The following is a 17288-nucleotide window of genomic DNA, read 5'->3' on the forward strand; positions in this document are numbered from 1 at the left end:
AACATTATACATGTTTTTTACTGTCACTTTTGATTCATTTAATGCATCCTTGCTTGCTGAAGTAAATTAATTTATTATTATATAAAAATAATTTGTTAAAAATAGTCTTATTTTGAGATTACGATTATTAGTGATGCCTCGTGAGGAAATTTTCACACAATAAACTCGGGAGATATTGTATATAATTTGAGAACATCAGGGAGCAGCTAACTATGCAGGGTATTGAAATCGCTTTTGAATGCGCGCTTGCTTTGCACTTCGAATTCACGATCACGTGTATAGGGAGAGGTGGTGCTGACCACACATTTTACAAGATAAAAATATCTGTCAAATAATGATGGTCAGGATGGCCACCAAATCCTCTGTCAGTCATCTCTCCTTATTCTTGTCACATGATTAGTTAAATCTGACCCCAGCTTCACTGTGCTTCAACTCTGCAACACAGTGTGGGCGATGCCACGAAGGGCAAATAATGTAATCGGTGTACGAAAGAACACCGTGTAAAACCGACTTTTTCAGCAAGCTTAATTACTATGGAAGAGATGTAATTTATCTTGTGATGCTTTGCGCCTGATTTTAATAGCTTAACATCTTGTATTAGCCGGTGGTCTCTCCTTTTCCTCTGCTTTGAAGTCTTATAGCAGAAGGATACACAGACCACCAAGATAAACACAGAGAATGCCAAGGATCTGGGGCCCAGAAACACCCAGATCTGACCGAGAACTCTGACATTACAGTCCTTCATCACTGACTAAATGAGATAAACAATGCTTAGACTGGCTTTAACATGAAGGATAAATAAATTTCAGTTTTATTTTATTTTGCTCTCTTCTCAGGAAACCCATATTACATATATGTACAAACAAATAAACATCACTGACAGCTTATAAGCAGAGACCAGAGCAAACATGTGTTCCAGAATTATCCAGTTAGCTCAGTAAGCCAGCTCATTTGGAAGTTATGAATTTGTTCCTCAGACTAAACAACTGTTTTTCTTCATAGGTCTCGTTCTCAAGAAACTGTTACACACTGGAAACTCCCTAAAGGTATTCAATTTCAATAAATAGTTTACAATATTTTAATGGTATCTCAATAATCATTGTATGAGTGTTTTGTTCATTTTTTAAGAATCTTAACTAAAACTAAGAAATATTTTTCTATCCTTATTTTTTATTACGACGTATTAAATAGCCTCTGAAATTACTTCTTTTTTTCTGCTGACACAACCAAAGCTGTGAGAGCAGCTAAAAATTGTAATCAATAATGTGGTTATATGTGTGGTGCATAGATCCGGAGGGAAGGAGTGCGTCTGTTCCTTCTGTGGATGCAGGCTCTGCAGCACAATGCTCTGAGAGAGCAGCTCTGGATCTTCGCCTGTCTGATCCCAGGATTCCCTGCACCACAGTCCGAGCTGGGCCCCCGAACCCTGGATAATCTGATCAGCCCTCCCCTTAACCTTCAGGAGAGTGAGTGTTTGTTCGCTGTCTCTCACACCTTCTGTCTCATGAAAAATGATAACCACAATCTTTCGCAGAGCTTTTTTAATTTTTTTTATTTTGTCTCTTAAGGGCATGTATAGTGTTAGTTAAGGTTTTTCTCACCAAAATAGTGGTCATTTCATTTTCATGACAATTTTCAATCCTCTTTCCAACCTTTAGAATTAAAGTTTTTTTTTGTCTATTTTTTTTACATTTTTTATTTCAACTTGATTTCAATGAATGAAAATGATTTTCACTGGTTATAGTTTATTAATAACAACACTGGCTCAGTGTGTCATAGGATGCTTTCACACTGGCAGTTTAGTTCTTAATGGGGCACAGTTCGCATGAAAAATTGGTAATGTGAAAACTAACCCGAGACTAACCTGTTAGAGGTGGTTGCACTGAAACTGTAGTGTGATTTGCATGATTGTGGAAGAAATCGCACTTGGGTGCACACTTGTTCAGTCAGTAAAGTAACCTGTCCATACATTTTAGCCGAAGATGACGTCACTAATTCAACAGCGCATACTAGGGGATGACGGTGGTGATTTGCCTCGAATACAAGCAAGAGTGAGAATGCAGTGTCATCGTGCAGAGTGCAATCAGAGGGGCAAATGAATGGCTCATAATCCGCGGTGTCCTCAATAGAGTCCATTTGCAAGCAGCAGAAACCCAACTTCATGCACCGCATCTACATTAAACCCAAGAGTCGTTCATTCTGCTGAGAATAATAGCACCAAATTAATAAAAATAAAAAAACACTATATATTTGCCTGCATTCTGTTTTCTATCTTGCGCTGTGCACGTTTATGATGACATAAGTTGAATGCAAATGCACATAGACTCAAGTGAGTCTGAAGCCAGACCAATGCTGCCAATCGCATTTGGACCCCAGCAAACCTGCCGCATAACCACTACTACTTTTGAATGACCTGTTCTGTAGCTCAGTCTCAATAAATGTTTTTTTTGGACTGTGCTGGGAGCTCCCTGAGTATCTCTGCATAGTAAATTAAACTCACATCTGATGTTATATCCCCTTTAAAACATCTTTTTGTCTATTGCTGCAGCTCAAGTGACTCCAGATGAGATCAGCCCGCTGGTGCCTCCTCAGTCAGGTGATAAATCCCAGGAGGATGTCACTGGCTACTTCCTGGAGGCTCTACTAAAATACATGGTAAACCAGGTACTCCCCTCTTCCTACTAACACTGCTGATGCTAACACGGCTGGCGCAGACCCAACACTAAAGCTGTGGAAACCAAACTTACATGCCGCTGACCCCGGATCTGCATGCAGTTGATGCCAGAAACCCTTGCTGCAGTGGTGTGTTTCCCTGGCGCTACAACGGCTGCTCTGCTTTACACCCTCCCCCACATAAAAAAACTGCACCACGCACTGCCTGCCATCACCAACACCACTGTCCTCCACAAAACACAAACAGGCTGTTCTGTCCCAGCTGCTGTTTATGTGCTCAGCTTGCCATGTGTGTTCTGTGCCCCTACAGGCCAAAAGCCTGGAGTGGAAGTGCAAGGAGAACCATGAGAAGGGGTTCGCCTTCCTGTTCGCCAATTTCAAAAAGTATTACCTGCCCCATATCTTCCCCAACTTCTCCAAGGAGACCAGTTTGTACAATCCTATTCTGGGTAAGAGTTAGTGAAAATCCTTCATGACAAAGTAAACATAATTTTTATTTCTCATTGTTTTTGATGAGCTATTTTTGCTGTGACAAAGCTAGTTATAATTGCTCAGGATGATAAGATGTCTAATTTGGATTTGTTTCCTGTTTTATAATAGAGGTTCCACCCATGAGACCAAAGCCTTACTACATAGTTGTTAAAAGAGACCCAGAGACCAATGAAGCCCTGTACTGCACTAAAGAGAACTTCCTCAATGCCAGAGTCATATTTATTCGCTGGCTGGTCTCCTTCTGGCTGGAGCCACGGTCAAACACAGGAACAAACATCCCTGGCATGGAAGGAGAAATCGTGCCAAAGAATATCCAGGTAGCAACACAGATCTATACATGTATGATGCAGTAATGGTTGTGATATTTCACTCAGAAATGAAAATTCTGTCATTAGTTACTCGCCTTTGTGCCATTTAAAACCCATAAAACTTGGTTAAACTTCGAAACACAAATAAAATATATTTATTTTATATTTATAAAACTGACAACTAATGAAAATCCCAAATTCAGTATCTCCAAAAATTAGAATATTACTTAAGACCAATACAAAAAAAGGATTTTTAGAAATGTTGGCCAACTGAAAAGTATGAACATGAAGAAAAGTATGAGCATGTAAAGCACTCAATACTTAGTTGGGGCTCCTTTTGCCTGAATTACTGCTGCAATGCGGCGTGGCATGGAGTCGATCAGTCTGTGGCACTGCTCAAGTGTTATGAGAGCCCAGGTTGCTCTGATAGTGGCCTTCAGCTCTTCTGCATTGTTGGGTCTGGCATATCCCATCTTCCTCTTCACAATACCCATAGATTTTCTATAGGGTTAAGGTCAGGCGAGTTTGCTGGCCAATTAAGAACAGGGATACCATGGTCCTTAAACCAGGTACTGGTAGCTTTGGCACTGTGTGCAGGTGCCAAGTCCTGTTGGAAAATGAAATCTGCATCTCCATTAAGTTGGTCAGCAGCAGGAAGCAGGAAGTGCTCTAAAACTTCCTGGTAGACGGCTGCGTTAACCTTGGACCTCAGAAAACACAGTGGACCAACACCAGCAGATGACATGGCACCCCAAACCGTCACTGACTGTGGAAACTTTACACTGGATTTCAAGCAATGTGGATTCTGTGTCTCTCCTCTCTTCCTCCAGACTCTGGGACCTTGATTTCCAAAGGAAATGCAAAATTTACCTTCATCAGAGAACATAACTTTGGACCACTCAGCAGCAGTCCAGTCCTTTTTGTCTTTTGCCCAGGCGAGACGCTTCTGAAGCTGTGTCTTGTTTAAGAGTGGCTTGACACAAGGAATGCGAAAGCTGAAACCCATGTCTTGCATACGTCTGTGCGTGGTGGTTCTTGAAGCACTGAATCCAGCTGTAGTCCACTCTTTTTGAATCTCCCCCACATTTTTGAATGGGTTTTGTTTCACAATCCTCTCCAGGGTGCAGTTATATGTGAACAGCCAGCATCTTTAGCAATGACCTTTTGTGTCTTGCCTTCCTTGTGCAAGATGTCAATGGTTGCCTTTTGGACAGCTGTCAAGTCAGCAGTCTTCCCCATGATTGTGTAGCTTACAGAACTCGACTGAGAGACATTTAAAGGCCTTTGCAGGTGTTTTGAGTTAATTAGCTGATTAGAGTGTGGCACCAGGTATCTTCAATATTCAACCTTTTCACAATATACTAATTTCCTGAGATACTGATTTTGGGGTTTTCATTAGTTGTCAGTTATAATCATCAAAATTAAAAGGAATGAACACTTGAAATATATCAGTCTGTGTGTAATGAATTAATATAATATCCAAATTTCACTTTTTGAATGGAATTACTGAAATAAATCAACTTTTTGATGATATTCCATGTTTAATTATGTTACTAATTATATGACCAGCACCTGTACATACATACATACATAAATGGAGCACATCACATATAGACCTTATGCGCCAGAGAAACGAGGGCGCCGCCATCTTTAGAATATTGTCTTTGAACTTCAGTTTTTTGCGGTCTCTCTGTATATTTCTATGGCATCGCTGTCCAGCAGTAATTAGCTGGTGAAGTTAATTTACTTATTGTAGAGTTAACGAAAGTTATCATGAGCATTGTAATGTTTATCATAAGCATTGTAAAGCATATGTCTTAACAAATAGACCTTGGAAATTTTTTAAACGAGCCGTTCATTCATAACTATGCAAGATCGCTGTGAAAATACAGACTGGAAGTCAAAAGACAATTAGCTCAGCACTGAAAAGGGGCGTTGCTACATAAGGTCTATAGTAAACATGGAAAGTCAAACATGCAAACCAACAAGGTTCGTTCTAGTATGTGAAAAAGCATGAAAAGCTTCCATGTTTAATGAGTGTGATGCTTGTTTGTTTAAATGTGAATAAAAGCCTAAATTAAACCTGTTCATCATATAAAACGATCATGTCTTTTCACAAGACTTGGATTAAACCTTTTGATTCATGTTGATTAATTTGAACCTTTTATAAAAAATTGATCTTAAAGGGTAAGTTCGGCATTTTACAAGTCCTGTTTTAAGATCGTTTCTGATGAAATCGAATGGTTAAGATTAAAATTTGGACACATGCTGCTGTCCCGAGAATTTTAGGTTTTTGTGTTAGCACCCTCCCACCTAAACAATGGTTTCATAGGGGCACTGGAATAATCATTCATATAAACTAGAGATGCGCGGATGGGCTAATATTTCATCCGCAACCGCATCACAAAACTCATCGTCCGCCATCCATCCCCACCAACGTTTTTGACCAATTTTCCCGCCCGCCATCCGCTGATACAAGGCGCTGCTGATGACCGCCGCGAGACTAGAAACCGCCCGCCACCCGCCAGAAATTTAATTAAAATATTTTTTTCCATCACGTCATCTGCCCGATCCACGGTTAATCCGCGGAGTCCGCGACTATAACCGGCAACCGCGCATCTCTAATATAAACGCATTAAACTTTAGTTTAATTAAACCAACAGGTGTTTTACCATTTGTTGTAAAACTGTGGACCTATTTTTCAAACGCCTCACAACCACGGACATTCTTCCGTTGAGAGCTTGAATAATAGACACTCCAGCCCATTTGGTGGCGATAATGCACCTTTGCCAATGTTTAGATAGCGTAGCCTACGATACCGCAACTGCATAACTACAGAAAGAATACAAACAACCCCATTTCCGTCTCCGGCGGCGGAGTAATACCGTTACCGCACAGAACATCCAATACAAGTCAAGGGGTTGGACAAAAACTATGATAAAACCTGTTGGAAAGCATCTTTTGCAGCGATTTTTGCGTGAAGATATCAGTGAACACCCCAGACCACTCGGGGAGTTTCACGTCTTTGTAAACTAAAGTTTAATGCGTTTAAATGAATGATTGTTCCAGTGCCCCTATGAAACCATTGTATAGGTGGGAGGGTGCTAACACAAAAACCTAAATGCGGCGAACAGGACGGCCGAGGGACGTGAGAGAACGGCGCGAGGCCGGTGGTGCGATTGCTAATGAGCAGCACCTGTGAAGCACACCGGTCTCGCATCTCTCACGGAGGAGCGGAAGCATAAAGGGGGAGCGACGACGTTGATGATCGAGAGATGCGAGACCGGTGTGCTTCACAGGTGCTGCTCATTAGCAATCGCACCACCGGCCTCGCGCCATTCTCTCACGTCCCTCGGCCGTCCTGTTCGCCACGCTAAAATTCTCGGGACAGCAGCATTTGTACAAATTGTAATCTTAACCGTTCGATTTCATCAGAAACGATCTTAAAACAGGGCTTTACTTGTAAAACGCCGAACTTACCCTTTAAAAGGTTTGGTTACCTGGACTTTAAATGGTGTTGTCATTTTTGGGTGAACTAAGGTTTGGATTAGTAACCTAAATGCTGCACATTCAACTCCAGGTTGCTCCTGAGGTTATCTCAGCACCATTGAACAAGCTGTAATCGTGCATTTTTGCAATATTGCTGCTGTTTCAGAGAGCGGCGGTGGGCCTGGCTGCCCGGGGGGAGGATGGTGGCCTGAGACCAGATGGTCTGGATGGGGGTGGGGCTGGCGAGCCGGAGCAGTCGCACTCAAACACTAGCACCCTGACAGAGAGAGAGCCCAGCTCCTCTAGCCTTTGCAGCATGGACGAAGAGCACCTCACAGACATTGAGGTGGTGCGCCGGGTCCTGTGCTCCTCTAGAACCAATGTCAACTTTATCACTGAGATCTTTCGACAGGTAATCCTCCCACGTAGAACAGAAGCGATTCAATGAAAGAGGAAGAAGTCTAAATCATTTTGAAGAAGTGGTTATGAGATGTTGATTGTTCTTTTTGGGGACTTCTGTGTCCTAGTGATAGACAAGTTGATTGGAGTTCACAAAGAGGAACATGAATGGGGAGTTTTAAAGCCCATTTTTTGAGGATCTCAAAAACCCTGTTTAAAATGGTGCACTTATTGTTTACTTGTGGCATTGGGGCAATGGCTGTTAAGTTTGCACACATGAAGTGGAAAGATGCTAATGAATATCATATGTTTAGTCACTGATTCCTCTAAGTACATACTATCTATACACTGATTCTGTCTGTGATTATAAGTGAGTGTATTATATTCTGCAGGCGTTTCTATTGCCCATGTGTGAGTCTGCAGCCATGCGTAAGGTGGTGCGGGTGTATCAAGAGTGGATCTCTCTGCAGGATAAGCCCGTGTTTATGAGAGAGCCAGAGGAAGACCGATTCACAGGCCAGCTGGACTCTGCCCACGAGCAGAGAACTGTTAAAGAGGAGGAGGTAGGTGTCTCTGAAGATTATATCAGAGGAATGCTAAGACGGTTATTAGACGCTGAGTCAGCCTGCACAGCTTGGTCCCTAGTTTCTTTGTACCAGATATATTATGTGGTGGTAATATCCACTTTTTTAATTATTGGCGTCAATCTGGCAAGGTTGCTGCAAGGAGCTTATATCAGGGCTTATTTTTTCCAATTCACGCGTTTACTTTTTCTAAGCCAAGTTTCTAAAGTAAATAGTCACACACTTATATAATATTATATTATATTGGCAATGGAGTTTTAGTGTAAAATATAATATTTATATATATATATATATATATATATATATATATATATATATATATATATATATATATATATATATGTATATATATATATATATTTGTATTTATATTTATAAAAAAAAATTTTTTTCATTAATTCTTCAGTGCACCATTTAGGACTCCCTGTTTTATGAGAGTCACCCACATTATATTATATTAATGAATAAATATAATTATATCTGTTATTATATTTGTATTTTTATATTGATTACATATATAGACAGGCAAAACAGCATACATTTTTAAAATTGAACGTCCAAATTGGTTGCCAAGCATAAAAAAAAAATATATAGCTATAATACTGTACTGTTATTGTTCACCAATCAATGGTTATCTTGTTTGTGCAGGATATTGGGCTCACAGTGTCTGTTCACAATCAAAACCCTAATTGGTCCAGGAGTTCTGGGAATAAATCCTCTGATTCTGAGGTTTTGGAGTACAACGTCCATGCTGGTGTCCAGGCCACACTACAGGTAAGCCCAGGTGTTGGTGTACAGGTAACTAGTGGTTCAAGATCCAGAGTGGTAACTGAAAGGCTGTGGGTTCAAACCTTGCAAAGATCACTTATGCAAAACAGGCGTTTGTCATCTAATCTCATTTCTCCCACAATCTTTCTTCTTGCAGGTTTTCATCACCAACTCCTCTAACGTCTTCCTTCTAGAGGCAGCTAATGAGCTGAAGTCACTTCTGGAGGAGCATGTTGACATGTGCAAGCGTGTGCTTAACATATACCGCAGTCTGGTTATGCATGAAACTATGAACCAGAAGACCTGGTATGTCCATGCACATTACACTTCATTACTCTGGTCTCAGGTGTCTGTTTTAAAAAAATCTGCTCAAGCTCTTGTCCAGCTCATCATGAGTATGTTTGTGTCCATCACAGGGAACAGGTCTTGCTGGTATTGCTAAGGGTAACTGAGTGTGTGATGAAGAGGCCTCCATCCATAATGCCTCATGGGAAGAAGAGTAACACTTTATCGGGTCGTTTGGCAGGGGCCATTTTTCAGGTACCACCCACCAACATACTACGGCTGTCACTTTTTCGATTTTTTAAACATGTCTCAAACAATGAAGCATTTTTTATTGAATCGATCGTAAAATCGATTTTCCATGTCTAAAGACGTTTCCATTTTCAACACCAAGTATAGGCCTATCCACTGACAACTAACAGGCATTTGGACGAACGCAAAGAGGGCACTTGAGACGCACAAGTCAGCAATATTTCTGATGATTTATTGGCGTGAAGTTTCGTGCACAATGACATACAGGAGTGCAACACTCTCGAAAAACAATAAGCAGAGTGGACTGCCATAACATCAATGAAAAACATTACTGCAGGCTTCAACATGGCTGTGTTTACGATTAGAAATGTCAAACAAATTTCGCCTACGTAGGCGATTGTAGCCCTTGAAAAGAGGTTGAAAATAAAACTTAAAATTCACTGAAGGACTAGCCTACATTGAACGTGAAGTTTGTGTAGGATAAACATGCAGGTCCGCTACATTCTCCAAATCAGACAGTGGACTAGAAACATCTGTCGCAGTCTACAACAGGGCTGCAATTATGATCCAAAATTATTATTTTTAATAACATTTTTTATTATTTTTAATAATTATTAAAATTATTATTATCCAAAAATCTCCAAAATTATTTTATGTAATGATTCAATCAATTATAGACAACTTTTCAAAAATGAAACTTTAAAAGGACTTACTTGAGAACAAGCCATCTGTTTTTTTTTAATTGAACATAACCGTCCAAAACCCGAAGTGCTTCTATATCGAACTCCTCGAGTTATTAGGGGTTATCACTCGTCTCTCATGTCACACAGGTTGATCGCCGAAACACTAGCAGCAGCCGATTGAAACTATACAGTAGGTGTGTAAAATTGGTGGGAATTTTCTTTTTAGCTTTCGCAACACCTACTGCACTTTTGGAATTCTTTATTTTCTTTTTCTGCTTGTTTGTGAGTTTTGTTCCATCTTTTTTATTTGTTCAATTCGTTGCCACAACTTTGAAAAAAGCCATGTTTTTGTTGCATTGTGCTGGATGGCCCATGGTAAATTCTCATTGGTCCAAAATCTCACACCACATACTACACATCATAAATGTTCTGACTGGCTGTGGTTTTGATTTTTTGCGCAGTATTTCACTTTCAGTTGGACAGAAAAATTACTTGCTGTTGGAAACCTGGTTTGGACAGAGCCAGTAGAAATCTTTGAAGAATTTGTTTGTCCGTGTTAAGTCCCGTACAAAAATCCTGTTAAGTCCCGTTCTAAAAATCATTCTAAATATAAAAGAATAGGCCCACACCACAATTATAACTGTACAGAAGAATGATATAGTTGGAATCACTTTCAGAACGATTTTTTTTAAAACAATGACAGCCAATCAGAATCCATCCTGCTTTAAAGAGTTTGAGCATTTAAAGCGGCAGACGACAAAACTGCAGCGCGTGCTTAGAATAAACGGAAAGATATCGTCTGCTGGTGTGGACGCTAATATAGTTATCTTTATAGTTATCGTTTTTGATGTGATTGTGCCTTTATTGTTAACTAAAACTATAAAAAAAAAAATTCAAAATAAAGATAAAAAATATATACATATTAGATGAAAAACTTAAATAAAATAAGTTTAAATACACGTCTTACAATTACTAAAACTGAAATAAAAATAAATTAAAGCTGAATATTAAAAAATAATAAAAAATCAGCATATAACAACATTTTCTAAAACTATTTCTGAAAAATAAAGTCTAATAAAAAAAAATATTTTGGTATGTAATATAATGTAATATAATATAATATATTAATAATACTAAAATTATTATTTCTAGTTCATCTGTTAAAGGGTCTGATGTAGTCCATACTGTGTGGTCTGTCTTCCTGTTCAGACTCTGATTGTGGCCTGGATCAAAGGGAATCTGAACGTGTACATCTCTCGGGAGCTGTGGGACGACCTGCTGTCTGTACTCTCCTCTCTCACCTGCTGGGAGGAGCTGGTCACAGAGTGGTCCCTCACCATGGAGACACTTACAAAGGTTCTAGCACGCAACCTTTACAGCCTGGACCTGAACGAGCTGCCCCTCGACAAACTCAGTGAGCAGAAGCAGAAGAAACACAAAGGCAAAGGTGAGTTTATATAAAAATTGAAAATCACATGAATACTTTTGTGCTTGCACATAGATTAAAGTAGTTGCATAAAACATCTCAAGCCCTTTAAACATACCAGCTTCACTATCATTTATGTATATAAATCATATATTTGTCCCACTACCTCTAGGTGGTGCCCACGAGGGCCAAAAAATCACCGTCGATCGGTCGTTCTCCAAAGGCTGGAGTCGAGACCCACCAGGCCAAGCTGTTGCCATGAGACAGCGCAGCGCTACCACTGCTGGCTCACCAGGCATCGAGAAGGCCAGAAGCATCGTCAGACAGAAGACTGTGGGTGAGTGTGTTTCAAACCCTTCCTGTCCTCTCTTCCTGTCAGATTTTAATCTATGAATGTTTAAAAGAAGAGAACAAGATTGGGTTAAATGATGTCCTTTCTTAAGGTGCGGTCACATTAGCAAAGTTTTGCAGGCAAAAAGGTCTGTTGTAAATTATGTAGAATTGTATGAAGCCCAGCTAACACAGAAATCACTTTCTAACCAAGATGATTTCTGTTGGTCAACGTGGCAAATTTGCTTGACCGACTTGAATTGTTGCGAATCTTTAACACGCCATGTTTCTCTTAATACGTTCACAGTCTAGATTTTCCAGAGACATGATGTTCATGTGTTCACCAGTCAGTGATTTAAGACGCACTGATAGGCTCGTTTCTTTACCTCTTCTTTGTGATGCTCACTGCTTTATGCCATCACTTTCTCTTTTTCTCTCTCTCTCTTTCCACCTCTCCATCATGTTTTTCTCTTCCCTAACACCTCCCGTGTTCCTCCATCACTCCTTGTTTCTCTCTGCCCCGTTTCCCTTCTCTCTCCGTGTTGTTGTTGTCATTCTTCTCTTTTTCTCTCGGTGTGTGTCTGTGTGGTCTGTAGCTCTGCGTAGTTGCTCTACGGGGGACAGTCTGCTGTCCTCAGCCTTTATCCGCAGTGCTAAAAGCGCGCCTGTCCTGATCCACCCCGTACACCCTCTCCTGCCTGATTCTGTCCTCACTCCCCTAGCTGACGAGCTGTCAGGTAGAGCCGTCTACGCCCGTATCGGCACTCTCGCCTCTGACTGCGTCCCGGCCTATGGATGTGCATGTATATGTATGTGTGCACACTTCCTGTAGTTAGCAGCACCATCCTGACACTTTTATTATTGTATGTGTTTAGTGGTTTTCATTTATTAAACATGGATGTGTTCTTCATGTGTTTAATGTGGAAGATTCCCTTCTCGTTCACCATTGCTTTAAAGCCTCATGCACTTATGCAGTTGCTTTCTGATAGGATGAATCTCAAGACAAATGTCAAGAAAGGATTTGGTCATATTTAATCATAAAAAAACAAGAATAAAAGTAAATTATATTTTGCTTGAAGAGTAGAACAAATAAAAAGAAAGCTATTTTGTATCTTTTATTTATTTAGTTTTCAAACTTGAAATGTAGGGAATTTACAGAAGTGTAATTTCCAGCTTCGAAAAATCATGGACATTAATAAAATCCTAAATATTATTGAAAAAAGTATATACCTTTTTTTATCTATCTATCTATCTATCTATCTATCTATCTATCTATCTATCTATCTATCTATCTATCTATCTATCTATCTATCTATCTATCTATCTATCTATCTATCTATCTATCTATCGACTATTGTTTTTGGCTAAAAGTAAACTTAGTCTCTATAAAATTATAGGAAACACTTTATAAGATTAAATTTGTTAACAGTAGTTAATTCATTAGTTATCACGAACTAACAATGAACTGTAATTTTGAAGCATTTATTAAAATAGGTTAATGTTAACTAATAAATATAACATGGTTCATTGTTCATTTGTCCATTCATAGTTCATTAATGTAAAAGTATTAGTTACATTTATCAAGTCAATTTTAATGATTTTGGGGTGAAATATGACCCGGACATATTTCTTTGTATGCACTTCACCCAACAGTCCTGCCTGTGTGTTTATCTTTACATTTTTCCTTGTCTTTGTGAATCTACAGTTTTGTCTTTCTCGCATCACATTTCATTCAATATAATCCCTCTTCACACCCCGAACTTTTGAGAAAAATACCCGATAAAGGATTTACCCTTTGCATTTCTTCATTATCATGTTTATCTGAATTATTTAGAAGAAAGCCCAAATGTAATCATTCATTTGTGTTTTAAAAAGTTATTAGCTTTCTTTTTGCTTGTGATCTGATATGCTTAGTTTAACCTTTTGAGATTCAGTTGTAAATTTTATCTTGATTTCATTTTGTTTTACATATGCATGTATTTTTATTTTTTTTTGCATGGAAAATGTGGCCACAGTGGATCAGTTAATATGATAATACTTTCTAAGTTCTTTTATCACCTTTAGGTATCTAATATTTTAAGACTTGTTGCTGAACTTGTCATATTAAGATAATATTACTGACCATATTAATGCATAATCAAGCTTGCATCCTTAAACATGCTGATTTTTGCATATCTGTTCGTCTTCAGACCTGGAAGAACCTCCCATAGTCCAGCGCGGGCCGCGGATCCGCCACTGCTCTCAGAGCGAGGAGACCCCGTCGTCCGAGGTGTTTTCTGCCTCCGGTGAGCTGGAGCAGCCCCCTCTCCCCCGCAGCAGCAGCGCCTCTGACATCATGGAGCCCTTCATCGCAGAACGGGTCAAAGGTGCTCTTCCTGTCTCTGACAGTCCCTCTCACTCCTCCCACTTTACCACCACCACTTCTGAGTCCCCCCACAGTTCCCAGACCCTACACCAGCTTACTGACCCACACCAACCCCCCGACAGCCAGGCATCCCTGGAGGTGAGCGAAAGCATCTATGACCATCTCTGCCAGATGTCAGGGCAGCAGCCACCCTTTATCCCCGATTGGTCCTGTCCGGCTGCGGCCTCGACCAATCAAACCGAGGGCGAAGGGGAGGAGGACGTCTTCAGCACTTTTAGGGAGTTTTGTAGCAAGGAGGATGCGAAAGTAGAAACGGGTGCAAATAACAAGCAGGTGCGGTTTGAGGGAAGTGGGGATTGGGCGCTAGAATGGGATAAACAAATGGAGCAAAGTGAGAAGAGTTTTTACCAGTGCTTAGAGGAGTGCGACTGGGATTTGAGTGATAGTACGCAGCCAACAGAGGGCAGCAAAGTCACGCAGCTACACCGACAGAACGCCACAGACAGGGTTAGCGAGAGCGAGCTTAGTCCACAGCCTTCCCAGTTTGAACCAAAAAAATGCCATAGCGGTGGGGTCCATGTCAGCTTCCGCCCATCCACAGAGTCTGTGCAGTTTCACAACCCTCTGGACCCCAAAGAGGCACACTGGAAGACCCGACTTCGCCGTCTCGGCCACTTCAGCAGCCACTCGGTTGGGGCGAGCGGGGCAGCAGCAAAGGGCGTGGGGGAGGGGGTCACCAGTTGCGAAGCGGTTGAGCGCGATAAAGGCTCCATCAGCGGGGCTAGACGTGGCCGACTCGGCCGTCCGACTCTCCGCCCGCGGGGATGCCGCTCTAGATCTCAGGAGTCAGGTTGCAGCCCCTCACGGCAGCAGCAGTTGCTGTTGGGTGGTGTGTATAAGTCTATGTTCCACGCTCTCTCCAAACCCAAGGCCCAGGCGGTGTCGCCCCAGCATCAAGGCAAAGCGCCCGCTTCTGAGGCTCACCTGAAGGACCTGTACACTCAAGTAATGGGCTATTTTGGAAGAAAAACATCAGGTGAGGACTTGATTGGCTCGATGTCAACATGGAAGACATGAAAAAAGCGCCTGTGCATTTTCTCTTTTTTTCTATCTTTTCTTGTGACTGTTTGATTTTTGCTGAATGTGGATTGAATTGAAGCCTCTTTTTGTATTTTCTTTCAAAGTAGCTCAATTCCAAAAAAAAAAAAAGACTCCCAAAAGACCAACCGCCCCCCACCTGTGGGATGGCTTCCCCTCCTCCTCAAGCTTCTGGGACCTAATCTCTGCTGCCCCTCTTCCCTGGATGCTGCATGCGACCTCATGCCTACCTCCCCGCCCTCTGTCAATCTTTCACACACGTACACGCACACATACATATGCTCACTGACACATTCATAAAAACACAAAGATCTTTAATATAACCTAATGTTATGTATTTTAATCTATATAGTTGTTAACAATGTCATTTTTAAAAGGAGTAGCGCACCCAAGAAGTGATAATTCTGTCATCTTTTATATCCTTATTTTGTTTTCTAAATGTTTTCTTTTCCAATATGGGCTTCAAAGATGACAAAAAAAAATGTAGTCTTTCTTAGCCATTGATTATTCATCTTTATTATTTTTGGGGGATTTTGACAATAACAATGTGTTTTTTTGCTGGTAACCTGGCTGGTTTATGCCTGTTGTACTTTCATATTCTTTATATTCTGTTTTGCAGCACTTTATATTTGCAGCAGTGACAGAAATGATCAGGGTGATTATTTGCCCGCTAATATGATTTCCAAAGGGAATTTTTACTTTTATAAGCGGAAATTTTTCTGTATATTATTCTTACATGTGATCAATAACTTCAATTCTAATAATAACTCACTATAGAGCTGTTGTCAATCAAATATAAATATTGCAATATTAAATAATTTAAAAATCCTAAATGATACTTGAAATATGAACTAAGTGGTGGCATGAATACATTTATACATGCAAATGCATATGCATATGCACACACACAAACAACATTTATGTTAGAGTAGGAAATATATATACATATATATATGTGTGTGTGTGTGTGTGTGTGTGTGTGTGTGTGTGTGTGTGTGTGTGTGTGTGTGTGTGTGTATATATATATTGCACACCCCTACTTATGAGGCTTTTTTCATTTTTGATGCTTAACAGTTTCTCATTATGGAAAAAAATACATCATCTTTTGAGCTATACAGGGTTTTGAAAAACATAAGGATGTGTAGCCTATATGATGACAGAATTTTCATTTTAAGAGTGATCAAACCCTTTGCCATAGTTGCAGTGTTTTGTATGGCCAGAAGAGGGCAGCACTATCCCTCTCAAAGGAGGCTGTTTTTCAAGCTAAAGTCTATAGCTTGTGTTACTGTGTGTTAAACGCTTGCCGGCTTGTCTGTAATGAAGTAGCAGGCATCACCTCTTAGAATGCCTCCTGTGTACAGTTCAGTTGCGCAAGCTGATCGTTGATCAGGGCCTTCATGACTTAAACACAGCTTGTAGTCTACACTAACACGACTTCAAGGATTATCCAATGCCCAAAGTCACCACTCCACCATACCAAGTGAGCTGTCGTGTTCATATGATTTGTTTTTAACCAGTGGCTCCCTAACCCTTTGCTTTGGGATGAAGGCTGCCTCGTCTTGTCGTGGGTGTCTCCTCTAACATACTCACTGCTGTCTCACTTTAACATGGGTCACCATAAAGGCTCACTAACTCCTAGGTTTGGACTTTCAGGGTTTGCTCTGTCTCTCTCTCTGTCTGTCTGTGTCTGTTTGGGGACTGCATGAACTGTGAGTAACTGCACTGCTTCACTGGATGGAATCAGTTTTGTGGTTGGCTTATATTTAAAGATTTTGTTTTCTATTTTTGTGCTCTGGTTTAGCGATTTATGAGTTTAATGTCAAAATGAGTGTTTAAAGGACAATAGTGTCGATTTTCGTCCACTCAGTTGATCACCACAAATATTTTATGATCTTGTTGATTGATGCTTAATGCAGGTTCAAGCACCCTGTTACTGTTTTGGTGAAACACGATACGTTTTTAGCGTGATATGAAAAACATTCACTTCTATTCAAAAGCTTGAGGTCAGTAAGATTTTATCAAAAGTGACCGTAAAGCCATTTATAGTGTTTCATGTAAATTTACATTTCATGTAAATGCAGTTCTCTTTAACTTTTTGTTCATCAGAGAATCCTAAAAAAAATATCATGGTTTCCATAA

At 40.3% G+C, this 17288-nt stretch overlaps 1 protein-coding gene across 8 annotated transcripts in view; it reads left to right on the forward strand.

The window, feature by feature from the left end:
* The window catches only part of ralgapa1 (Ral GTPase activating protein catalytic subunit alpha 1), a 74605-nt gene that overhangs the window by 14567 nt on the left and 42750 nt on the right, over positions 1 to 17288 (forward strand). For 3 of the 8 annotated variants that reach the window (XM_077239032.1, XM_077239030.1, XM_077239033.1), the window contains exons 5-17: positions 1003 to 1046; positions 1289 to 1466; positions 2549 to 2664; positions 2984 to 3122; positions 3274 to 3482; positions 7129 to 7374; positions 7754 to 7924; positions 8594 to 8719; positions 8871 to 9019; positions 9130 to 9253; positions 11140 to 11377; positions 11529 to 11693; positions 13876 to 15087. In XM_077239032.1, the coding sequence (XP_077095147.1) occupies positions 1003 to 1046; positions 1289 to 1466; positions 2549 to 2664; positions 2984 to 3122; positions 3274 to 3482; positions 7129 to 7374; positions 7754 to 7924; positions 8594 to 8719; positions 8871 to 9019; positions 9130 to 9253; positions 11140 to 11377; positions 11529 to 11693; positions 13876 to 15087 (3117 nt within the window). Of the gene's footprint in view, positions 1 to 1002; positions 1047 to 1288; positions 1467 to 2548; positions 2665 to 2983; positions 3123 to 3273; positions 3483 to 7128; positions 7375 to 7753; positions 7925 to 8593; positions 8720 to 8870; positions 9020 to 9129; positions 9254 to 11139; positions 11378 to 11528; positions 11694 to 12282; positions 12424 to 13875; positions 15088 to 17288 lie in introns of all 8 variants that reach the window. The other 5 variants (XM_077239037.1, XM_077239034.1, XM_077239038.1 and 2 more) reach the window with 4 other exon arrangements.

This window comes from Siphateles boraxobius, unplaced genomic scaffold (assembly GCF_051911475.1).
Source record: "Siphateles boraxobius isolate OS27281-9 unplaced genomic scaffold, OSU_SipBor_1 22, whole genome shotgun sequence".
NCBI lineage: Eukaryota > Metazoa > Chordata > Actinopteri > Cypriniformes > Leuciscidae > Siphateles > Siphateles boraxobius.